We start from the raw sequence: 25233 nt of genomic DNA on the forward strand, positions 1-25233 counted from the left end.
TAAGATTAACAATATACTTATCCAAACCCAGCTGCTGAATCCTCAAATGTTCCTTTTTAAATTTCTGATGACCAGAGTGTGCATTCATCAGCTCTGAAATTAAACCACTAGAGCTGCTTAGCGTGTAGGGCCTGCTGTGTAGGGCTGACCGGGTTCTCATACCTGTGTCCTCAGAATACGGTGGCCCTGAAGTACAAATCACTACGGCAATTCAGAGAACACAACGGCAAATCAGGAAACACTACGGCAAATCAGAAAACACCACTACATTAACCATTGGGATAGGGTTAAACTGAAAAATAAATCAAAATCACAAAATCGACGTTTGCCATAGGGTTTTCTGATTTGCTCTTGTGAATTGCACTTCAGGGCCACCGTATCAGAGACCTTCTGCCTGAGAAACTGAGCGCAGGGTACAATTTACCCTTACACACAGCAGAGCAGTGTGAGTACCTATGGTAAGTGCAGAGACCTGCTGCCAGAAAGCCTGCGCACAGGGCACATTTTACCCTCACACACAGCAGAGGCAGAGCATTGTAAGTGCAGAGCAAGCCAACCTCCGGTCTAATAATATGAGTCAATGCGGAAGTGTTAAAAGCTGCAGTTCATTGAGGATCCGCTTGAGGCTGGCTCCGGAAGTACCGGAAGTTACATACACATGAATGGGAAAAAGACGATCTTTGCAGCATTAATAAACATGTTTACAGCCTGGTACAAAAGATGAGTGTAGTCTGGATAGCTAATTTCTCGATGTCCTCTCACTGTGAGGGGGGTGAATTTTTTTCTAATTCGGCAATTTCGAAGATATTGAGATTACTAGTCTTCCAATGAGAGGCACAGCTGCCTGCAGGAACACTGCAGCTGTTGGCTAGGAGGCTCAAAGCCCGCCCCTTTACATCACACTGGCTCGACAGCAACAATATGGCTGCTGCTGCCAATTGGCTTCAAAACAGCGTTCAGAAACAGATTGGTGACGTCACGGATACTACGTCCATATTTTTTACAGTCTATGGTGCAGAGCAAGCGAGCCGGATACGGCCCTGGTGGTGAAGCTTTCAGCAGAGTGTCTGCCCCCTGGTGACTGGCAGCAGTATAGGTCAAAAAATCCATCTCCCTCATTCATTTAAATGGGGGAGCAGTCAAACTTTAAAAAATAAATACACGTCGTACGAATGTGTCTCACATCCGTATGCTGTGGTGATATGTAGTTATTATTTGACTGTTTTGTGTCCAAGTCCTCTTTTTCTGAAAAGTTTCTTTTTCGTTGGTTATTAGAGTTTAAAAACGGGGTTTTACTTCCGGGTTTCCTTTGATTCACAGCCGCCGTCGAGTGAAACTTCAAAGGACACACAGCGTCTTGTGACGTTACGCTGTAGGGCGGAGCTTGTTACAGTGGCTTCACAGGCTCTGGCTGCACAATGGCGGCGCCCAGGAGCGGGATTTTTTTGGCTTCAGAACCGTACAACGGGAAGAGGCCGAGCAACGCTGTCCATTTTTATTTACAGTCTATGGTGCAGAGGCAGAGCAGTGTGAATGCAGAGACCTGCTGCCTGAAAGCCTGGGCGCAGGACAGATTTTATCCTCGAACACAGCAGAGGCAAAGCAGTGTGAGTTCAGAGACCTGCTGCCTGAAAGCCTGAGCGCAGGGCACATTTTACCCTTACACACACACACACACACACACACACACACACACACACACACACACAGCAGAGTCAGAGCCGTGTGAGTACAGAGACCTGCTGCCTGAAAACCTGAGTGCAGGGCACATTTTACCCTTACACACACACACACACACACACACACGCACACACGCACACACACACACACACACACACACACACACACACACACACACACACACACACAGCAGAGGCAGAGCAGTGTGAGTACAGAGACCTGCTGCCTGGAAGCCTGAGCGCAGGGCACATTTTACCCTCACACAGGGCAGAGCAGTGTGAGCACAGAGCAGCAGAGGCTCGGGGTCTACACCACACAGGTCAGGGTCTACACAGCTCAGGCTGATGTTTGTGGGGGAGAGGACTCAGGTGGGACTCGGTAAAGGTAGAGGAGGAGTGATGTTTGAGAACTTCAGAGAGAGACTTCACATGGTCCAGCAGGACTTCACCACCGGGTCAGTCTGAAGTCTGTTTTCACGCCAATGCTAATGTCAGTCTGAGCTGTAGCTTCCTGTAACCACTCATATCACGTGATCACTCAGCTCGGTGTGTGTGTCTGTGTTAGTGTGTGTCCGTGTGTCGTGCAGCAGATGAACTCTGTTAATATCTCACTGCAGAGCTGTGATCAGCAGCTACAGTGGCTAACGAGCTAACATGCTAACAGGCAGCAGTGACGCAGATTCAGATGTACAGTTTATAACATCAGCATCCTGCAGTTACACTTTAACGTCAGTTTATTCTTCATGTCTCACTGTCATTGTGTGTGAGTTATCTCTGTAACCCTCAGAGTCAGCTGGTCCTGTTATTACTCTCAGCTGACGGTCATGTGATCAGCTAACAAGCTTTACTGAAGGAGGAGGAACAATGCTGCCCTGCAGACTGCTCTCACACACCCAGCTCAACCATCCACTGCAGGAGAGACACTGTGTGGAAGGATGGAGTCTGTAACTCTCTCTCTCTCTCTCTCTCTCTCTCTCTCTCTCTCTCTCTCTCTCTCTCTCTCAATTCAATTCAATTCAAATTTGCTTTATTGGCATGAACAAAGACATGTTATTGCCAAAGCACATACATTCATACAATACATTATATATATTCACAACACACTACACTCACCATATATACATTAATCACACACCATATTCATTACATATTATATTCATCACATACATATCAACCATATATTACATATATTACATATTCTATACGCATTAATGAATGATTACCTATACAGCATAACTCAATGTCCTCACCTGATGCGGCACGCTCACAAAACCTCCACCCAAAATCAAATAATATGGGATGGTGCGTCCCTCAGGCTGTGACAGGCAGACACATGTTTAGCAGCCAGAGGAGCTGCTGACCCTACCCCCAGGAGAACTGACAGTTTCTCTTCTGAGGTTAAGTTTGGTACCATTTTAGTGATGTCCCTGTAGTGGGAATCTCTTAGAAAAGAAAACTCTCTAACTCTCTCTCTCTCTCTCTCTCTCTCTCTCTCTCTCTATCTCTCTCTCTCTCTCAATTCAATTCAATTCAATTCAATACAATTTGCTTTATTGGCATGAACAAAGACATGTTGTTGCCAAAGCACATAAAATTCATACACATACATTACATATATATTCATTACATATTATATATTACTCTCTCTCTCTCTCTCTCTCTCTCTCTCTCTCTCTCTCTCTCTCTCTCTCTCTCTCTCTCTCAATTCAATTCAGTTCAAACAGCTTTATTGGCATGAAAGTGAAAACAATATTGTCAAAGCATAAAAAAAAATCCCATCATACAATATATACAATCACGATTAAGGCATTATATATGAGTTTTTTTATCTTTCTTTTTTTAAACATTAAATAAATCTGCATATCATTAGTAAAAAAATACATATTAAACAGTAATAATTATAATCAAGAAATTAACTAAACAAAATAATTGTGTGTGTGTGAGACTGCAGCCTTGTTTTACGCCTCTGCGGTGGGAAATAAATCAGTTTCACATTTCTGATTTTTACAGCAAATTTAATGTCAGTGTACTTTTAATAATGTCATATACTCTCTCTCTCTCTCTCTCTCTCTCTCTCTCTCTCTCTCTCTCTCTCTCTCTGCAGCTTCAAGACGCTTGGAGACAAATCCAGAGACCCCAAACTCCGGAGGAGACCCAGGTGAGCAGAGAGTCATCACCAGATATCAGCTGTGAAGTGATTTAAAGGGACAGTCTGTAAACTTTCTGTATGTTTGATGTTTTTGTGTTCCATCCAAAATGAAGTTAAGAACACGAGAGTCAAAGAATAACTTGAACAAAGTGTGAGATGGAGGAAGCATAGACGAACTATAACAGACATCAGGGCAGCATGAACCCTGATCCGTCAGAGAGGATGAAGTCCCTACAGACTGTTATAACCAAGTGGCAACCTCTGTTCAAAAAATATGAGTCCAATGCGGAAGTGCTAAAAACTGCAGTTCATCGAAGATCCACTTGAGGCTGACTCCGAAAGTACCAGAAACCACATACACACCAATTCAAAAAAGATGATCTTTACAGCAGAAATAAACATGTTTACAGCCTGGTTCAAAAGACGAGTGTAGTCTGGATAGCTCATTTCTCCATCGGCACACACTGTACGGGGGGTGAAGTTTTTCATAAAGTTGTAATTTCAAAGATATTTAGATTACGAGTCTTCCAATGAGAGACACAGCTGACTTGATCGACAGACGGGAACACTGTAGCTGTTGGCTAGGAGGCTCAAAGCCCGCCTCTTTACGTCACATTCGCTCGACAGCAACAATATGGCTGCCGCCGACGATTGGCCTCAAAACAGTGCTTCAGAAACAGATGGGTGACGTCATGAATACTACGTCCATATTTTATACAGTCTATGGATATAACACTGCTGTTAGCAGCTAACATTAACAGTCTGAGATGATTGGTTGGTGGATTCTGATTCACAGCAGGTGGGTAGTAGGTATTTTAGATTTTATCAAACACCTGCAGTGATCCACGATTGGAACCAGGGGGCGAGGAGTGTGTGTCCCAACATCAAGAAGCCTGGTGTGTATTCAGACACGACACACAGTGATCTTTAAATCTCTGACACGCCGACAGGATCAGAATCTGAAGTTAATGAGAGGAACAGGTTCTTCAGTCCACTTGGATTCGAGGTCGGTGTCTCGACCTCAACACTGTTACAGGACTGCACACATAGCTCTGTCCACATGGGGGTGCCAAACCAACACAGCATGAGGGTCTCTCGCAGGAGCTTTAAGTCTGAACCAGGACTGAACTGTTCTGTTTGTTTTAGGTTTGAAGAAAGTCTTCCTTACTTCAGCGCTGGAGTGGAAATCCTCAGCAGGTACAACACACGCACACACACACACACACACACACACACACACACACACACACACACACACACACACACACACACACACACACACACAGTGCAGACAGCCTTGTTGATGTGAGTGTGTTGTTTCTCTGTAGGTATGAGGACAGCTGGTTTCTGCTCCACAAGAGAACCAAAGACTGCGCCCAGGATGCAGAGGTACGCACGGTGACATCACTGTTTCAGATACCCGCGACTCTCACACACTGCAGTTGTTTCTTTAAAGGTGTCGACAGCAGAGAAGGAGAATATCTCCCTTCATGTTTTTATCTGTGCGGCTCACAGACAGAACATCTTATAGGTCGTAACAATCTCGCCCTGCTGAAAGGCAAACACAGAGACTGGACTCAGAGTCTCCTTCTCTGCTGACACAAAAACAACCTGGAGATGAACGATCAGACGTTTTGTGCTGCAGCAGAAATGTTTTAATCTGATTCAGAACGCCAGTTATTCTAAAGTACTCTTACCTGTGTGTGTGTGTGTGTGTGTGTGTGTGTGTGTGTGTGTGTGTGTGTGTGTCAGGCTGCAGACGGAGACATAGTGATGCTCTCAGCTCACTGGGAGAGAAGAAGAACTGCCCTGACTCAGCTTCAGGAGCAGTTGCAGAGTCTGCCGGCCTTCATCAGTGAACTGGACACCATCACTGCCAACATTGGTTCTTATCTACATCATATATATCTACATTATATATCTTCATATCTACATTATATATATCTACATTTAATTATATATCTTCACATGTTCATACTCATAATTAATACGGCTTCCCTGAGGTCTGGAATAGAAATCTGTCCCGTCTGTGAACATGGAGTCTGAGGCGTCGTGATCTTTGTGATGTTGACGGCTGCTGTAGATTCACTCCTGTCAATACAGGCGTCACCTTCCAGCGTTGTCATCATACAGAAGTTAAAGTTGGTCTTTGTTTTGTTTCATTCTTTAAGGAGAAGTCAGACGTGACAGAGTTAAGCTCTGACTGTTTTCTCCGTGCTGTCAATGTGACGTGTGGCATTCAGGTGACTGTAAAAAAGTCAGGAACTTTGCTTTAATGTCATGAATGGAGGCTGTACTGGCATTTAAAAGTGCAGAGATAAATATACGGATCACACTTTTCTCTTGTTTCATAAAGATAAAAATCCTCCAGTCAGACCAACGTGCTTTTTTTTATTTAGCATGTTTACGACCAGACGTTCTGTCTGATGATGTCTTTATCCACCGTTTAACGCTAACTTGTAACGTCAAAGTTTACTCATCAAGGCCAGGTTATAAAACAAGATTAGATAATCCTTTGTAATCCACATCAGGAACATTTGCTTTGTTACAGCAGCAAAGACCCAAACACAGTCTACAGGCTGTGCACGCACCTTTATTATTACTTTACAATCAATAGAGTACTCGAATGATCGATCACTGCAGCCGCACATGGATTCACCAGGTTTCACTGCTGAAGACAATAACACCAATAATCAATCAATCAATAAATCCTGAGCCGCAGAGCCTCTGAGTGACAGCAGAGTGTGTGTGGTTGCAGCTCTGCTGGAGGGAGACTTCGAGGAGATGGAGAGCAGACTGGTTTACCTGGAGACTCTGTGTGCTCAGTGTGACCAGCACACGTCCAAACAGCATCACATCAACCAGCTGGACGGGTTCAAGAAGAAGAAAAGGTCAGAGGTCAACCCTCACTGAGTGCTATTATCTCGTCCTCCTTTAAACTTGTTCTCCTCAGCTTTAAATTTGGGATCCCGGTTAGAGCTACATGAAGATGGATCTGTTTCTAAAAAGAAATTCAGCTCTGAGTCCTCTCTGTGGACGAATCTGATGGGATGTGTGATCAGAATGAATCCCTGTTGTTATGGGTTCCAATCAGAATGAAGTATTGATTTAAATTAAAGAAGTTAATGGTCCCTAAATGCTAACTGTGTTTGTCCTCTCACAGGAAGGAGCTGGATGCTCTGGAAGGTGAGTTTCCTTCATGTTGTTAGTTTCTGTTTGCTTTGATAGGAGCAGGTTGTGTCGTTGTTCCAGTGAAGAACTCTTAATGGTTCTGAATGTTCTGAATGTTTTGAATGTTCTGAATGTTTTGAATGTTCTGAATGTTCTGTGTGTTCTGAATGTTCTGAATGTTCTGAATATTCTGTGTGTTCTGAATGTTCTGTGTGTTCTGTGTGTTCATAGCGGAGCTGAGTACTGAGCATGCTCAGAAGGTGGCTGAGAAGGAGCAGGTGATGCAACAGAAACTGAGAGAGCGACAGAAAGTCTACGAAGACGCCTTCAACCAAGACGTGAAGCAGTACCTGTCCACCGGGTACCTCCAGACCAGACGTGAGTCACTGTGGGAACTCGGTCTCATCGTGTCAGCCTGTGCACGCACACTCAGGAGAGGCACAGTGTACACACGCACTCAGGAGAGGCACAGTGTACACACGCACTCAGGAGAGGCACAGTGTACGCACACTCTCAGGAGAGACACAGCGTACACACACTCAGGAGAGGCACAGTGTACACACGCACTCAGGAGAGTCACAGTGTACACACACTCTCAGGAGAGACACAGTGTACACACACTCAGGAGAGACACAGTGTACACACACTCAGGAGAGGCACAGTGTACACACGCACACTCAGGAGAGATACAGAGTACACACATACCCAGGAAAGACACAGCGTACACACACACTCAGGAGAGACACAGCGTACACACACACTCAGGAGAGACACAGCGTACACACACACACACACAGGAGAGACACACCGTACACACACACACAGGAGAGACACACCGTACACACACACTCAGGAGAGACACAGCGTACACACACACACACACACACACACACAGGAGAGACACACCGTACACACACACACACTCAGGATAGGCACAGCGTAAATACACACTCAGGATAGGCACAGTGTACACACACACACGCACACACTCAGGAGAGACACAGCGTACACACACACACTGCTTTATTAACCCCTCAATGGTCAAGATATCAAGATATATTTTTCTGCAACAAGTTGTGTGTTTGTGCATGTTAGCTTGCTGCAGGCTGTGAGTCCCTGACCAGGTAAGAACAAAGTAATCCTGTGCTTTAATTCTATCTCTCTCTCTCTGTGCGTGTGTGCGTGTGTGCGTGTGTGCGTGTGTGCGTGTGTGTGTGTGTGTGTGTGTGTGCTCATAGAATCAGCAAGTGCTGATGTTAGTGTTCTGGATCAAATGACCGTGGCTAACACGTCAGACCAGGAGGCACTGGATGACTTCCTGAACTCCACCAGTGAAGACTTCAGCCCGGGATCCTCTCTGACCTCAGGTAACCCCTCAGTGCTGCTCCACATTCAAACACAGCTCTCCTCTGAGGGAAAACCTTCAGTCACTCAGCAGTCCTCTCTGACAGGTCCAGATTTGGAGTCCTGCTCCTCTGAGTCCTCCAGAAGTCTAACGCACGAAACCCCTCCCAAAAACACCCAGTCGTCCAACCAGGACGCAGCGTGGGAGCAGGAGGAGGACGCGGGCAGTGAGGAGAGCGATGATCCCATGGTTCAGTCAGACGAGGAGGACTTCCAGCCCGATGTGTCTCTGTCTGGTCTGCAGGACGTGGGTGCGCTGAAGGGCTCTGATGACAGTGACCCTGCAGACGATCTGCCTTCAGGGTAACCAGAGCCTGGACTCACAAACCCCTGATGCCCTTTTAAAGCCCTCTGACAGCCCGTGATAGGACTCTTTGCTCTCACTCAGCCTTTTCGTTACTTCAGGTGTTTCCAGTCTCTTTAACCCCTCGCTGACGGAGGCAGCAGCTCTGTGGGTAGAATCTGTTTCTGAGTTCAGATCTTGATAATAAAATGAATCATCTTACTCTAACATGAAGGTCTTTGATTGGACAGCCTGACTCAGTCAGACCGATCCTGAAACTGCCCTTGTTAGTAACTTAAACCTGAACACACGGAGAGTAGGACGGATTCTAACAGGCTGGAAAAATCCTTTAAAGTGAACCAAGACTCAGAGGGCTCCAACTCCTGAGCCTCACTGGCAGCATTATTGATCTCTGCTCTCTGTAACTGCAGGATTTAGACTCTTATCTCATCCTATCTATGAAGGAGTTTTAACAAGTCGTCTTTACGACACGTTTACCACCAAGGGTCAGGTTTCAGTCGTAGCAGCTCTGGTTTTACTGACTCGTCATCTCGTCCCTCCCTCCTGAACCAGAGCAGGTTTTAAATCTGCAGAAAAACCAAACACCTGCAGGTCTGTTTGGAGTTCTGCAGCCACTTTAGGTTTTCCTCTCAGCAGGAGGATGAGTGGATTTATTTTTTATTGGTAGCAATCTGCAGTTTCACCACCAGATGGCACTAAACCCGACACCTTGAACTTTAAAGTCCGTTTTGTGATCACGTTGAGATTTGATAAGAGTCATGGTAAGATGATGTGTGATCAGTCCGTCAGCATCATGCTCTCTGGGTTTGACAGATTGGTAATGATGAGGCGGCTGAGTCTCTCCTCTTGTACAACTCCCATAAAAAGAGAATGATAAACCTTCACCTGAACAATAAAGAATCGGTCTGTTCATCTTGTCTGTGGGGTACCTTGAAATAAATCACACACACGTCAGACGTTCAAGCTGCTGAAATGTTTATTGATCACCAGATATACTTGATTGATACAGACTGAAGTATGATGAGCAGATTAAAGAATGAAAATGTGTATAATGGAGGAAAAATCAAACAGGAAGTAAATTACTGAGACGCTGCAGAGTTAGTCAGCTCCTGATTCAAAACCTTAATTTCCAGTGTTTCAGCTCAAGTGTCTGAAAACAGAGTGACAGAAAGTGACAGGACATCCCCTGATTGGATGATTAAATCTGAATATATATCTTCAATTGATTGAGAAACAACCTGATCTTTAATCCCCTTTCTTTTTCTTTCCTTTCCTTTTCTTGTCTTTCTTTTTCTTGTCTTTCTTTTCCTTGCTGTCGCTCTCTTCCTTGCTGTCTCCCTTGTTTTCCTTGCTTCCTTCCTGTCCCTCCGCCTCTCCTTATTTCTTCAGGAACTCTTTGTTGTAGCAGCCCCTCACACCTTTCACCACAGCACATGTCTCGTCTGCCGTGCAGGGGTTCTTCTTGCAGATCAGACTTCCTTTCTCACACTTGCAGTAAAGGCTGCAGGTACTTTCCTCATAGAAGCCCTCCCCAGCCTCCAGGAATCGACCTTTGACCCTACAGCCACAATGAGCCAGCTTCACACAGCCGTCCTGCAGAGGGAGAGTTCAGCATGTGAGCATGTTCATGTGAGGGGACACTTCCTCCTCTTTCACAGAAACGCTCTCTGCTCTAATGTTTTAATTTTTTATCATGTTTAAATAAAGAACTAAAATACGTGGAGAACAAAAACGATCACATGTCACTTGAAGGGGGCGGGGCATAGAGGAGGTTATTACCTTACTCATCAGGTGTCCCTCCTTACACACACAGCCCTCACTAGGCAGGATTCTACAGTCCGCTGGAGGAGATCGAGAGCTGCAGGTGACTGGACAGCCGGGAGCTTTGAGACTGTACTCACTTTTGGCTGGACACTTCATTGCTGAAACACACACACACACACACACACACACGGTATTACCCACATTGCACATACACATACAATCTCCACATCCCCTGAGGAAGAAGCAGTCCCTGCTCCTGTGCCTCCAACATCCCCAAATCTTTAGCGTAGAGTATGTTTGTTCCCTTGAGCGCCCTCTACTATTTACACGTCCACTCTGCAGCCTGTTTCTCTGTTTTTTTACATCATTTCTGAATTTGCGTTGTGTTTGCTGTGTTTTGATTTTCTGTAACTCGTCTTCATGAGCGACATGGTTCAGAGAGCGTATAAAATATGGTCTCAGTGACGTCGCCCATTGGTTCCTGAAGAGAAACTAGTAACCCTTAAACACCCTGCTCCTGACTTTTATGTGAGGGAAAGTCTTTCTGTTCAAAAAAACTAAATCAAAGACTTACGGCAGAACTTTTCTGTCCTCCATGGTTGGACCTCGCCCTCAGCACTCAGACACTCCTCTACATAATCTCTGATGATTTCACAGGCCGCCTCTTCGTTGCCGTTGTTGAGCATCATGTCGTAGACACAGTCTTTGTGGAACTCTTTGGAGTCCAGGAGGTCGATACATCCTGCCAGCGGTCCCTCCTTTGATATTATGATGTCACACACCTGTGTGTAGGGGGGCGGAGCGACGCCGGAGGGGAGGGGCGGGGGACAGTCCTTACCTGAGTGTGGAAAAAACAGTAGCAACATTATTAAAGCATTATTAACAATATGATGATTAAGAAGTCCAATTCAGACAGGCATGATCATAAAGAGACACGCCTCCACATTCATCCTTACAGGACGCCACTACCAACATGGCAGCAACGCTGACGTGTGACCGTGCTAACCAAAGCTGCGTCTATGTGTGAATGTCTGTTGTCCTTCATCCCTAATCAGGTTGTTACAGGTTACAAAGAAGAACCTCACTCAGTCCTCCCGAGTCTCAGAGCAGAGACTCTTTATAAACCTGTAGCAGAGGACCAACGGGGCTGTTAGCAACATGGTTCCTATTGCCCCTCTAGAACACTACACTCCCAAAATGTAGGCCTGCTGGTCATACCTAAAGTCTCCAAAAGTAGTATGAGAGGTAGAGCCTTCAGCTATCAGGCCCCTCTCCTTTGGAATCATCTACCAGTCAGGGTCCAGGAGGCAGACACCCTCTCTACTTTTAAGAGTAGGCTTCAAACTTTCCTTTTTGATAAAGCTTATAGTTAGAGCTGGCTCAGGCTTAGACCAGCTCTTAGTTATGCTGCTATAGGCTTAGACTGCTTTAGGCTTAGACTGCTTTAGGCTTAGACTGCTGGGGAGTAGGCTTTAAACTTTTTTTAAACGTTATTTTGGGGGCGTTATATTTCACAGGATGTTAAAAGAGACAGGAAGTATGGATGACTTGCAACAAAGACTGCAGCTTCTATACATGGGGCGCCTGCTGTGCTAACTGGGCTGATCCTGTACCTGAGCTACACCTGCTATTAATGCGTGTTAGTAACTGTAAACTTCATTGCTCACGGTGGATGGTTAAAGCACTACATGGAAGCTGTTGTGAACCAATAAACACCAGAGGAGCCTGGAGGGTCTGAATGATACGCAGGGGGAGGGTGATGATAATGAAGCGTCTCCTTACACTCTTGAGAGCAGCCCTCCACATCAGACACCCACTGGCTCACTCCAAAATCATTGGCAGAAGCGGCAAGCTGGCCGTTGGGCAGCGTCAGGTCGTCAGCAGCGTCTCCGTTCATGTTTCCACAAAGGCCGCAGGTCGCACCTTCATAACTAGATGCCAGCTCCACCTTCACTGCACTGGAGAAGTCAAAGGACACCTGGAACAAGGTGGACATGAAGGACACATTGATGAAGGTGTTGATGTTTGATCTAACTTCTCTCAGTATCACTACACATCACATCTTTCATACTTCAATGCTCCTTAAAAAAATGCATTACAGGTAGTTTAGCAGGTCACTGAAGGCAGGTGAGTGCCTTACAGTCCAACTCATTCAAGGTCTGTGCTCACGTTCAACATGAAGCAGCGAGACTACACAAACAGCTTTCACTCAGAGAAATATATCCATCGACAGATCGTTGAGAGAAGATTTATGAAATCATAACTCTTTAAATGATAGAGGTAAGATCTGTGTGGAGCTATTGTTTGTTTCCTTGGCATTGTGTACTATTGAACAGGACTGTGTGTGTTTGTGTGTGTTCATGAATACCTTGAGGAAGTGTGTTTCGATGACGGCGTGTCTGTGTTTCTGATAAACCTGCACCAGTGTTCTATTCCATGATACCGGCAGAGTGTTTTCAAGACCATCCACCTGAGGAAAGAAAGCACACAAAAACGTGACTTCGTGTTCCTCGTCTTCAGAGGGCGCTCTTCATCTTCAGTTCATTTACCACAACATCACCTTCAGTGCTCTCTGATGTTTAAAGAGAACACTTCAGTCCTCGCTCTCTGTGGGGACTTGCTCAGTTTGACTACCAACAACTTAAACCATCTTTTCTTTGCCTGGCTTTCTGACTTCTTACCCCGCTGTGTTAAATACTCAACCCTGATTAGTCAAAATCTCAAAACACCGGGTAGAGTACGGGTTTTAAGGTTTGCTTGTATCTAAAAGCTGAACAGATGTAGAACATGTATAAGCCTGAACACCCTGCAGTGTGTGTAAGCGTGTGTTTGTTTCTCACCAGCACTTTGCCTGCGTTTTCACGTGAAAGTGTGAACTCTGCGCCGAAGACCTTAAGAGTCACAGCTCTGGCGTAAGACACTCTTTTGTTGTTGCGGTTTTCGTTCTCCAGAGTTATCTGCAATCCAACATGGTCAGAGGAGAGAGGAGCGAAGGAGGAGAAGAGAACAGAAAGAGAGAGGACGGATAGGAGAGGACAAAAAAATAATGAAATCAGGGAGAGTGAGCGCAGTAAAGTGAACTTTACCTCTGCTTTATATCCTTCCTGTGGTCCCTGTCTAACTCAGGGTCTAAACAGGTGTTACAGCTTAAGAGTGAATCAGGTTTCCGATCTGTTCCTCTAAATTAAAGGTAACACGACACCTTTTCAAAGTTCTCTGTCATAGGTTCATACATTTTAACTCTGACTGAACAACTCCCGAGACATGGTTCTCTGTTTATGAAAATGACAGAAACATGCAGATGTACTGATCGGGTCTATTTCCTGGAGTAGTGAACAACATTTCCGTTACATTTGAACTTAAAAGGAAGGTAATAAGTGTTCAGGTGTTAGTCAGACCTTTAACAGAAACCTGTGAGAACATCCCTGATGGTTTCTTTTTGTGTCTTTATTAAGGTACCAGGATACACCTGCAGATGATAGACAGCAGTGTACAGCGTACCTCAAAGTGCTTATGTCCCCTGACGTCCTTACACACACTGGCCAGATTATACACACAGTTGCCCTGGAAGTCGAACTTTTGACCATCAAAGGATGTGAAGTGTGGGTCCCCGCGTGCGGTGCATGTCTTGAAGCTCATTGGATAACAGTCCTGGACTCCATCTAGAATGCTGCACATCTCTCCGACCTGACATCCAGTTTGCTTACACTTCACCTGTTGTGTGGCTGAGTTGCACACACACTTCTGGTGGCACTCCGGATCAGCCCAGAACTCCTCATGGGGCTTGTAGTAATGTCCTTCATACTCACAGCCACAGCCCTTCTCCCTGATGACACACCTGACAGAGAGGAAGAACATCGAGCTGAGAAATACAAGTTACCTGCAGGCGATATCTGACTGAAACAGAAACGTAAAAGAAGAAAGTTAACTTCAAAAACTGAAAACCTGAAGCTGAACTGACTCCTGGAGATAGATGCTGGACTTATATTACCTGACAGTAAAACTTTGGTTTATTCAGACATTTAGTTTCTTGCTAAAGCCTTTAAATACAGATTATAGTGATATTTTATAATCATACACACACAGAAGGAACAAAGTTGGGTTAAATAAGGAACGCTGAACACTGAGGCTGAACACAGAGATACTTTTTAAGTCTCAAGATAATTAATTAATTCACATGAACACCGTTAAGTCCTTCTGTGAGATAAGATAATCTCTATTATTTGAACAATGAACCTTTAATGAATTTTGGGAATTTTAAACTTACTCTCCTCCACTCATCACATATCCGTCGTCACAGAAACAGCCCTCCACACATATCAGTGGACACACCATAGGCTGAGGACCACAGCTGGCTGGACACGCTGAGCCGCAGGTCTCGTAGTGACCGTGTTCAGGGCACTGAAGAGCTGGAGGGAGGAGTGGGATGGGGGCAGATAGAGAGGAGTGGGGCGTGTTAGACTTGTTAGACTTTTGGTGCAGCCTGGAGCATTGACCTGAATAAGAAGTGGATGTAGTCTCCAGGGATGAAATGTGAAGCAACTATAGAGGAGTCTGAAACCTGCAGTCTCTGTAAAGTCCAGCAGGGGGCGACTCCTCTGATTGTATATCAGTCAATAGTAAATGTTCCTCCTTCTCCTCAGCTGCTTTGTTCCCTCAGTAAACACTAATGAGTTTAGTTTCTTCTTCAACACAGCATGATGTTCATATAGGGAATGATGGTCAGAGTCACAGAGAGTAGGAAGAGGTGGCGGAGTCAGACAGGAGGAGGAGTCAGAGGGGATGGAGTCACACAGGGGGAGGAGTCAGAGGGGATGGAGTCAGACAGGGGGAGGAGTCAGAGGGAACGGAGTCAGAAAGGGGGAGGAGTCAGAGGTGGTGGAGTCAGACAGGTGGAGGAGTCAGAGGGAACGGAGTCAGAAAGGCATGACAAATGTTTTCTTCATTGTGGTTTTTAACTAAAAGGTACTCTGAAGAGTAAGCTGCATACTTCATCAGGGTTAGGTCTGCATGATGAGTTAAATCTGTGATTTGTGATAACATCATAAAGTACAGGGTGCACATCATCTTTAACTCACAGGTTCTCAGCCTTTTGGCTTTCCCTCATGGTTAAAGTTTGCAGAATGTCACGTCTGAATCCAAAGAGAATATTTCACACCCCATCTTCCCTCCAACTAGTAAAAGTTAAAAAACAGTATTTATATAAAATACTTTAAATCTACTACAATAAGTTTACTGCAACTTGTTATTTGTAATGCGATTAAGATTTAAACTGAGGTTCATAATGTGGCTCCATTTTGTGTGATTTGTCCTCTTAAGAACTGAACGAAAACGAATGTTTCCGCAGCTCAATCCTCTTTTCTAAAGATGCTCCCACTGCTGGCTTCAAAATAACGTGCAACATTGAAATTCCCAACTTGCGACCTAAAACCAGGAAGTGACCTCACTGCGGCTACGTCCACCTCCTGAGGTGTGCAAAGCGTAATATGTTTGACTTACGACATCCGGCCTTTTCCCTCCACGGGGCCGTCGATGCTTTGCTTTCCTGACACTTTGTCATGTACGCGCTCAGAGCCTTACACAGCACATCCTGTCGCCCTTCATTGAGGCAGACGTCATACAAACAGTCCTTCACAAACTCTTCGACTGAAACACTGGCGTGACAGCCGGCGAAAGGTCCGGCCTTATCATTCAGAATGCCGCAGAACTCTGGACCAGTGTACCTGAGGAGGAACAAAAGAGAAGACTGAGAGTTTGAGACCAGCACATTTCATCACCCTGTGTAATCATCAAAACATTTGAAGACGTTACTTCTTGCGGTCCTCCTGTGAGCACTGAGGACACTCCCCCTCACAGTGATGGAAACAGAACGGGTCTCCATCAGGGGTGCTCCAAGACGCCGCCCAGTCCGTCACATTAGCAGTAATGCTTCCTCCTGCAGTGGTCAGGTCATCTGACCTGTTTCCATTGTAGTTACCACAGAGTCCGCCAACATTACCAAAGTAGCTGCTGCTTAATGTGATCATGACAAAAGCGGCCCAATCAAAGGTGACCTCCACGCCAATGTCGCTCCTGATTGTTCCTCTTACTCCAGATTGGCTGATGGAGAATCTTCCTTCGATCGTGACGGGGAGTTCCTCCCTGATGCCGTCCACCTACAGGGAAACACCACCCACAGTTATTCCCCATACAAGGTGAACATTTCACTCTGGAATCATGCTTCAGTGGAAAACCTGAGTGCTGTTATCTGACGGATGAAGCTGGATCACTAAAACATAAACATTTGAATGTTACTGCTCAGAGATCCATCAAACTAAAATAACACAGATGGTTAAAGTTCCACAGCTTACGTTAGCATTTAGCCTCTTCACTGCTAACACTACTATATCTCACAATGTAAATTAAATGGTAATATATGAGCTGGGGTTAAATGCTCCACAAACTCAAACAGTGTCTCTGTGCGCCAAATGAGCCATTACTCATCAAACTGTGTCCCCTTTAAACGCAAACCAGACTAAGTGCCAAAAACTCTTCATTCACAAAGACCAGCACTAACAGCCGCGCACAGTTAGAGTGAGATTTTAACCGTCTGCTGACAGCTGGTGTAACCATACGGACACAGCAGCCTGCTTTCCATGCTAAGGGTCACATCAAAACCAAACTGCCAGCTTGTTAATGTGTATGAGTCATTAGTCCATAATTTCCAGTTGTTGAAATGCTCTACAGTTAGACTCACCAGTATCATATCTTCCACTCCACTGGGGATGTCGATACGATGGCCCAGCATCTCCACAGTGACTGAATGCACGAAGGAGCCTTCAGAGTTTCCTCTCAGCTCGCCTTTCATGGTCACAGTTACATCCGGCAGGGATGAATCCGCACCTGAAGGATCAGAAAAACTCTTAGAAGAGCTCAGGTGTGTAGCAGTGTCTGTATGTTGGAATATATTTGAGGTATCTGAATTCACTATGTGGGGAATATGTGGTGAAGAGAGGCTGCATGACCACAGAGAAGACAGATCTCAACCTCTGAGTCGACCACACTGTTCTCAGTCTTAATTGTTGTTAAAGTTCTAAGGATGAATAAAGCAAATCTGTTGTGTGGAGTCTGCCAGGTAAAATCACACCTGTAGTGCTGAGTAGGATGTAGCTACAGGTTCCCTGGAAGGGGTAGGTCATGCCGTCGAGCGTGCTGAAGTGAGGGTCTCCAAAAGCCCAACACATGGCCTTAGAGTCTGGCACACACTCACCCTGACCCTCTGACACCTCACAGTGCTCCTTCACCCTGCACTTCATATCGGCACACGGGTCTGAAACACACAGACAATATTTAGAAAAGATAAGATAAGGGAGGACAGGATTACAGTCCTGAGGTAAGTATCTGACCTGTGGAGAAGCAGCCAATTGTTCCATCCTTGTTGCTACACTCCTCCCCCTCCTGGCAGCTGAAGTCCTTACAGCTCAGAACTCCAGACTCACAGGAACAGATCTTTGAACAGCCCTCTGACAGCACTGATGTCCCCGCCTGAAACAGAGTCACTCATGTTATCATAGAGCACCGACAACTAGCTGAACATTACTGAATATGATACACACATAGGGCCTCTGTTTTATTTGTTTAATAAAAAATACATTTTATAATCTTCATGTTTTCATATTTCAGGCCCCGAACGACAAACAGGCACAGAAAGTCTGAGCATAGCTCGATTAAACTGCTTCAGTAAACTCTGAACCTGAAGCTGAATGAGTGTTACAATGAAGAAGTCAACATGGATGAAGGTTCTTACTTTATAATACCGTCCATCCACAGAACAGCCACACTTCTCCACTGGGACACACTTTGCTCCATCAAACAACAGGTCGTCGTCACACTGGCAGCCCTCCTGACAGGCCGGCGGAGCGGCTGAGTCCTGAAGGGAGGAGCAGGTGGAGGACGAGGTGGAGGGGCACAGATCATAGTGACTCCCCGATGGACATGTCAGCGCTGCAGAGACAAACCCAGAGGCAGAGACTCAGAGCTGAAGAGGCGTGCCGGGATTTCTGTGGCCTGAATTCAGCAGCTTTTCTGACTTCTGGTTCTTAAATATTCACTAATTGTTGATTTCATTCGTTTTTTAACCATGTGCAGCTTGACCAGAGTACTAACACCTGAATGCAATAAAACTCCCTCTCCCACATGAGATCAGAGTTCAAAACATTTTCAGACATTATCAGTGCAGTCCTTCTGCACCGATGGTGATGGAGAGAGAAAACAAGCTCACATCTTTAAGGTTATTCTTGTCTGAGAGAGCTGGTATATAAAGCTCATTCTGGGGAAATCAAAGTTTCTTTCTCAATATATTTATATTCATAATCAGCTGTGCTCATGCTAATTTCATCCAGATGAACGTATCTACATTCAGCTGCAGTGATCACCCTGACTCAGACTTACGACAGAACTTGTCGCTCCTCCACTCCTTTATTTTGGCTCCGGCGAGCTGACACTGTGTGACGTAACTCTGGATGTGTTGACATAGGAGCTTGTCGCCTCCTTTGTGTGTGGCCATCTCCCTAAAAACACAAACCACACAAACTTTACACAGGAAGCCAAAATCAATCAATCAATCAATCAGAATCAACGCATCACACATTAGGTCTAACCTGACCTGAATCTGAACACCAGGAATGATGCTGTAACATAACCCTAAACAGATCATGTTGAACTCTGACTGATCACATGACTGCTTTCCTTCTTCAACAGTTTATCCAGATCACTTAAACCGCTCTGATTACAGGTCAAAGTGAATAAGTGCACCTGAAATGTTGCCTAAAGTAATCTGTCACTGAGGAGGGAAGGAGCTTGTAAAGCCAAATGAACACAACAGGAAGTTCTTTAACATAAAATCAACACATATGTAGTTTAAGGAAAGGTCATGTGAGTGAATGTTTGTAAAATATGTAAATGAAAGTATGATAATAAATATCAAAGTATAACATGTAAACATTGACACTGTGTGTATGTGGGTTTATGTCCTTACTTGACACAGATGTCGTAGAATGGAGTCGGGCTAACTGAAGAGTGGCATCCCTCAAACGGGCCCTGTGCTGATTTGATGATGTCACAGGCCTTTTGAGACTCTGGAACCTCCTCTTTATCAAGCCCAGGACAGGGAGTGTCTCCGCAGTCCACCTCGCACTGGACGTCGTCTTTCTCTACAACCCAGAATGCCGCTGCAGCCAACGGATCCCCTTTCCCCTCCATGGAGTCATCAGACGGGTCGGCGTTGAAGTTTCCACAGAGACCGCTTGGAGCGCTGTGATAGGTCGATGGGATTTGTAACACCAAGTCTGCCACTGTGTTATAGGTCAGCTTCAGACCAAAGTCGGTCTCAACCACGATGTGGATGCCATTTTGATATACTCGAACTTTGCCCTCGTTCAGTGACAGAGGAAGGGAGACTCTGATGCCATCGACCTGAGACAAAAATCAAACACATCTACAGGTGAGCTGTTATCATCATCACCTTGAGTCATGTGAGGAGCTGACCCCTAAGCTAACCGGGCTTTAGATTTTATATCGGGACTCTCCAAGACCAGAACTGCTCTTTACACTCAATCTCATAAAATCTGACTTTCTTTAAAACTAGAATAAAACAACACAGAAAAAAAAAATTGAACACCTCCAATCTTAACCACAGATTTAAAAAAAAACAACCAAACAAACAAAACTTGTCAACTTGTTTGTGTCTTAAATGATGGGCAGATAATAATTTTCTTTATTGCTGCTGATGATGGTTCCAGAGAGTTTGAGAGGTGGTGTGTTGTTTGTGTCCATGTCTCTGTTTAAACTTTTGATTTTCTGCCAGAATGTCTTACAAAAAGAACCAAACATCAGTCTTACCTTGACTTCCCAGCTGACTCCTGCTTCCATGGTGAATTCAGTGTCTTCAACTTTGATAACCACGTTGCGAGAGACTGAACCGTCTTCAAGAGTTTTCTGCTCCACAAACACAGAGTAGGCCGGCTTCCCTCCATCGATCTCCTCCACCTCTGACAGGATGAACAGACAGTCTCCCCACAGAGGAAACTCCTGCAGGACGAGAGACAGATTAGAGATGGGGTTATTATAGTTTACATACAGTCTATGGATGCTACACATGATCCTGGATAATGAGCTTACTCTAACCTCATGAAGAACTAAAATACTTTACCTGTCCGTCAAAGGAGCGGATGGTTCTGACTCCGCTCACAGAACAAGAACCGATACTTTTGGGTTCACAGGAGTTGGAGCCGTCTTTCAGAACACACTTCTCATGTTCTGAACATTTGAAGGTAGAGTCACACTGAATCTGTCCTCCGTCTGAACACACACACCGAGTGTCACAGGACTGTCCACGGAAGAACGTCTGAGGACAGAGGACAGGTGAGTGACAGAACCTGTTCATGCATATACCTTTATATGTATTCACATATTTATCTGCAGATTAAGCACAGAGGAGCTGTTCTGCAGGTGTGTTACCTGTCCGTTCTGATAGTACTGCCCTCCGTCCTGGCAGCCACAATCTGCCACAGGGACACACTTGTCGTGACTCATGATGAAGCCATCATCACACACACAGTCTTCCCCACAGGAGGCGCTCTCGTCACAGCCATCAGCTGGGGCGAGGTCGCTGCAGGTGAGCTGGCAGGGGTCGGCACACAACTCATAGTGACTGTTTGCAGGACAAGATAGAGCTGTAGGGAGTCACAGAGAGAGACAGTAAGATTAAATACACAGGGAGTGGGACAACTTTTATTCCTTTCTTTTTTAACTTCAGCTTGGACTCAAAGGTCTCCCATCATTGTTGTTTTTAATGCCAGGTGAGCTCATCAAATAAACTCTACACAAAACACACACTACTGATGGATGGATGGATGTATAACAGATGAATGTATGATGGATGAATGTATAATGAATGATGGATGGATGGACGGAAGGATGGACGGATGGATGATGGATGGATGGATGTATAACAGATGGATGTATGATGGATGGAGGGATGGATGATGGATGGATGGATGTATAACAGATGGAAGTATGATGGATGGAGGGATGGTGCTGACTTACGACAGAAGTTTTCGCTCCTCCAGCTCTCCACTTTAGCCCCTGCTTCCTGACAGGCGGAACTGAAAGCTGATAGGCTGCTGCACAGAGCGGAGGCGTGTCCTTTGTACATACACATGTCAAACACACAGTCGCTGAGGAACTCTGTGTGATCCAGTTTACTGTGACACTGACTGTAGAGACGGAGAAACAGAGTGAGGACACAGAGTGAGGACACAGAGTGAGGACACGGAGTGAGGACACGGAGTGAGGACACAGAGTGAGGACACAGAGTGAGGACACAGAGTGAAGACACAGAGTGAGGACACAGAGTGAGGACACAGAGTGAGGACACAGAGTGAGGACACAGACTGAAGATGATAAACTGATAAATAAACTCCACATAACTAACAACCCTTCAGTTTGTGATCATCAGTGGTCTGAAATGTCTGGTATTATCTACTTACTGGCCTTTAAATGGTGACCACTCAAAGGTCTGAGTATAACATCCTTTAAATACTGCAGCTGACCTCCACCAGCCCTCTGCAGAAAAGTTTCCTTCTTACTGTGTGTGACTGATTCTATTAGCACAATCAGCTCTGGGCACAGAGATGTTCTTGGCTCTGCAGCGTGGTTTGTGGTGCATTTAAACCTTTCCTGTGTTTTTGCTGTTTGAGCCCATTTTGAATTTTCACATTTTTTATCACAGTTTTTTTCTGAAATCCTACTGGGGTTAATTTTCTCTTGAAAACAAATACATGAATCAATTCAACCCAACAAAATCTGTTTCAGTACAACCACAGGACCCACCTGAATGGTCCTTCCTTGTCAGAGATGATGCCACAGTAGCGCCTCTCCTGGTACAGTGGGATCATTGCAGGTTCACACTCAGGACATTTACCTCCTGGACAGTCACTGGTGCAGCCGAAGTCTCCTCCAACCTGCGTTCAATCACACCAACATGTGAGAATACTCAGAGGTAGCTCTCTTCAAACACACTTTTAAGACATTACAACAAAACATTGTCGAAAAAGGTTGTTTGAAACTTCACTCCTTGATCTCAAACATTTTACACAAGGGCACAGACTCTTATTGCTGTTCATTAAAGCTCCTAAAACATTTTTTTTCTTTCAACATTGTTGCATCATGTTCCGCCACAAGTGTCTCTTCCTGAGCTCAACGTGCTGCAGTAGGAGGATAAATCAGTGGGCTAACGTTTCCCACAAAAACACCTATGACACACAAAATATCAGGAAGCTGTCATCGCTCAGTCTCTCTGTCTGTCTCACTCTCATAAGGGTCCTGGGTGATCTGACGACAAGAAGACAGCTTCCAAATGTGTCTCCAGGTACCACTTGTGATCAGACTGGAGAGAGAGAGAGCTGTCATCCAAAAACTGAACAGAGCTTGTCGCTAGGAATTTCTCCTCTGAGTGTTTCTCAAAGACGCAAATGAAACCATGAAAACCTCCAATCAAAGAAACACAAACCTTCCAGCTGCCACCAAATTCATTAACGTTCTTAGTCTGAGTGCCGTCCAGTTTCAGGTAGTCATCTCCTTTGTTGCCGTTGAAGTTTCCGCACAGGCCTGAAACAGAGAAACAGAAAGAACCATAGCAGTCAAATCAACATGGAAATGGAGCAAGAAGATGTCATCACGCTGGGTTGTGTTCCTCCTGCTTTTGCTCTCCATACATAGACTGTTTTTCCTGCACACACCAAAGCCTGCTAACACCTGATTGTTTAAACTACTACAACAATGAACGTGCAAACAGAAACCTGAACACTTCCTAATATAAATCTGGACCTTTGCCTTCAGATTCCATGTTTTCATGTAGAGCTCCAAAAGAAATGTCTAACCTGAGCTTCCTGTTAAAGGAACAGTTATCTATATTTTGATAACCTGCATTGAGTCACATCAAACTTACCGACTGTTTCTTCTGAGTATGAACTGGGCAGAATCACCTTGACGTGGGCACTCCAGTCGAATTTGAGTGTCAAACCAAAATATGTTTTCACCACACCGAATCGTCGTTGTCTGAGTGCGATGAGTTTTCCATCCTCAAAGTTGAACGGCAGATTGACTGCTTGACCATTCACCTGGTGGGATAAACAGTGGCATCATTTATTGAACACCTTCTTGTTCTTAGTAGCTCTGATGATACAGTGGATTCATTTAAAGGGTGCATCAAATCAATGTGGATTTTTCAATTTAAGTTCAAGACAGATCAAAATACAATTAAACCCGTGTAACTAACTCATCGTACCGTTATCTGTCCTGGCTTGATGCGGCTCATGCCAACAGTGACGTTTCCAAACACGGTGAGAAAGGCGGACTTGGTGAAGGACACGCTTGTTTTCCGCCCTCTGTGCTCGTTAGTGACCAGAACCTGGAACGGTTCCAGGTTCTGCTGGGAGCCTTCGACCAGCTGAGCTAGGACGTAGGTACAGGTGCCCTGGAAATCAAACTTCTTGTTGTCAAAGGTTCTACAGTGGGGGTCTCCGGAACACTTGCATGAGCCGTAGGTTGTTGGGTAGCAGTCCCTGATCCCCTTCTTCACAGCACACTGCTCGCTCTTCTTGCAGCTGACTGGTTCACACTTCATGAAGAATAGAGCAGAATGTAAGATCACAGGGAGACCAATGGAACCAGAAAAGATCAATAAACTCTGTGCTGCATGTGTGTTCATGAGTTTATCTTTATATATTCAATATTCATAAACCAGGATGTCCCACACAGAGCTGACTGAAGTCTGAAATATCTCACTCACACAAACTCCCACGTACTAACCTCGGCTTTCCCGTTCTTGCATTCACACCTGGAGGTGCAGGTGTTGTCCCCCCAAAACTTGGCGCCTGCTGGGTAATACTTGCTCTGATACTGACATCCACACTGGGCCTGAGGGACGCACCTGAAACAGATAGAGATCATTGAGATCTCATTTGATGGCCTATCCTGTTAAGTCTCATATAAATAAATATGAAACATGAAGATATAAAATGTTGAGCTAACTATTTGCTATTTGCACTCTTTGCTTTAAGGGTGAGCAAATAGTTCACCAGTTTCAGAAAAATGTTCCTCAGAGAAAAATGACAAAGAATGAGTGGATTTCATCGTCTACAGCACATAATATCATTAAAAGATTCAGAGAATCTGGAGTCTTCTCTGGATCTGGGCCTGTCTAAGATGGACTGAGGGGAAGTGGAAAACTGTCCTGTGGTCTGATGAATTAAAATCTGACATTCTTTTTGGAAACCATGGAGGCTGTGTCCTCCGCTCTAAAGAGGAGAGGCACCACCCACAGTTAATTTCCAAAGCCTGCAGTCTGGTTTGTTTCCCTGAAGCTTTTGTTTCAACAAGAATCAGTGTAATGTCTGAATATTAGTAGCAGCATTAGCGGGTTACCTGTCCCCACTGAGCACACGTCCTTCATCACACTGACATCCACCCACACAGGAATCTTTACAGAGCTCCTGACTGTCCAGAGCCGAGCAGGAGGCGGGACATGCTGAACCACAGGATTCATAGTGACTTCCTGCTGGACAGGACGGGACTGCAGAGAAGGAGAGCATTGGTTGATGTGTTAGAACTCATTGTTAGTACGACCTGGGAGGAGCAAAGCATCTGTGTCTAAACTTTAATCATAATAGAACAAAACCCTCAGAGAGTATCCAGTTTTTTTACTTGTTATTTTCTTTTTG

At 45.1% G+C, this 25233-nt stretch overlaps 2 protein-coding genes across 2 annotated transcripts in view; one reads left to right on the forward strand and one right to left on the reverse strand.

The window, feature by feature from the left end:
* Window positions 1–1871: 1871 nt before the first annotated feature.
* On the forward strand, window positions 1872–9619 carry LOC117822789 (dysbindin-A-like). Its single transcript, XM_034697699.1, has 10 exons — window positions 1872–2134; window positions 3784–3837; window positions 4975–5025; window positions 5157–5217; window positions 5581–5713; window positions 6587–6719; window positions 6992–7014; window positions 7231–7377; window positions 8238–8366; window positions 8451–9619. Exons 1-10 carry the CDS (start codon window positions 2025–2027, stop codon window positions 8708–8710), a joined length of 1101 nt encoding a protein of 366 aa, XP_034553590.1. The 5' UTR covers window positions 1872–2024; the 3' UTR covers window positions 8711–9619.
* A 39-nt stretch (window positions 9620–9658) lies between these two features.
* LOC117822764 (IgGFc-binding protein-like) overlaps window positions 9659–25233 on the reverse strand; it is a 36563-nt gene continuing 20988 nt past the window's right edge. The window contains exons 37-62 of the mRNA XM_034697668.1: window positions 24938–25085; window positions 24323–24443; window positions 23799–24131; window positions 23460–23631; window positions 23022–23119; window positions 22343–22473; window positions 21557–21726; window positions 20969–21183; window positions 20661–20855; window positions 20351–20539; window positions 19488–19924; window positions 18902–19020; window positions 18258–18454; window positions 17857–17995; window positions 17598–17780; window positions 17208–17353; window positions 16283–16626; window positions 15971–16194; window positions 14739–14880; window positions 13973–14309; window positions 13312–13428; window positions 12840–12941; window positions 12254–12449; window positions 11046–11309; window positions 10487–10629; window positions 9659–10300 (exon numbers count right to left, since the gene is read on the reverse strand). Coding sequence (XP_034553559.1) covers window positions 10085–10300; window positions 10487–10629; window positions 11046–11309; window positions 12254–12449; window positions 12840–12941; window positions 13312–13428; window positions 13973–14309; window positions 14739–14880; window positions 15971–16194; window positions 16283–16626; window positions 17208–17353; window positions 17598–17780; window positions 17857–17995; window positions 18258–18454; window positions 18902–19020; window positions 19488–19924; window positions 20351–20539; window positions 20661–20855; window positions 20969–21183; window positions 21557–21726; window positions 22343–22473; window positions 23022–23119; window positions 23460–23631; window positions 23799–24131; window positions 24323–24443; window positions 24938–25085 — 5078 coding nt within the window. The 3' untranslated portion in view covers window positions 9659–10084. The remainder of the gene's footprint in view (window positions 10301–10486; window positions 10630–11045; window positions 11310–12253; window positions 12450–12839; window positions 12942–13311; window positions 13429–13972; window positions 14310–14738; window positions 14881–15970; window positions 16195–16282; window positions 16627–17207; window positions 17354–17597; window positions 17781–17856; window positions 17996–18257; window positions 18455–18901; window positions 19021–19487; window positions 19925–20350; window positions 20540–20660; window positions 20856–20968; window positions 21184–21556; window positions 21727–22342; window positions 22474–23021; window positions 23120–23459; window positions 23632–23798; window positions 24132–24322; window positions 24444–24937; window positions 25086–25233) is intronic.

Source organism: Notolabrus celidotus, chromosome 12, assembly GCF_009762535.1.
Source record: "Notolabrus celidotus isolate fNotCel1 chromosome 12, fNotCel1.pri, whole genome shotgun sequence".
NCBI lineage: Eukaryota > Metazoa > Chordata > Actinopteri > Labriformes > Labridae > Notolabrus > Notolabrus celidotus.

What these genes read in the sequence shown, in the direction of transcription:
- LOC117822789 (XM_034697699.1), top strand. Translation starts at nt 2,025, where the DNA reads ATGTTTGTGGGGGAGAGGACTCAGGTGGGACTCGGTAAAGGTAGAGGA. An exon ending in CACCATCACTGCCAACATTG is followed by an intron (nt 5,714 to 6,586) that starts GTTCTTATCTAC and finishes GTGTGGTTGCAG; the next exon opens with CTCTGCTGGAGGGAGACTTC. An exon ending in CGGGTACCTCCAGACCAGAC is followed by an intron (nt 7,378 to 8,237) that starts GTGAGTCACTGT and finishes GTGTGCTCATAG; the next exon opens with AATCAGCAAGTGCTGATGTT.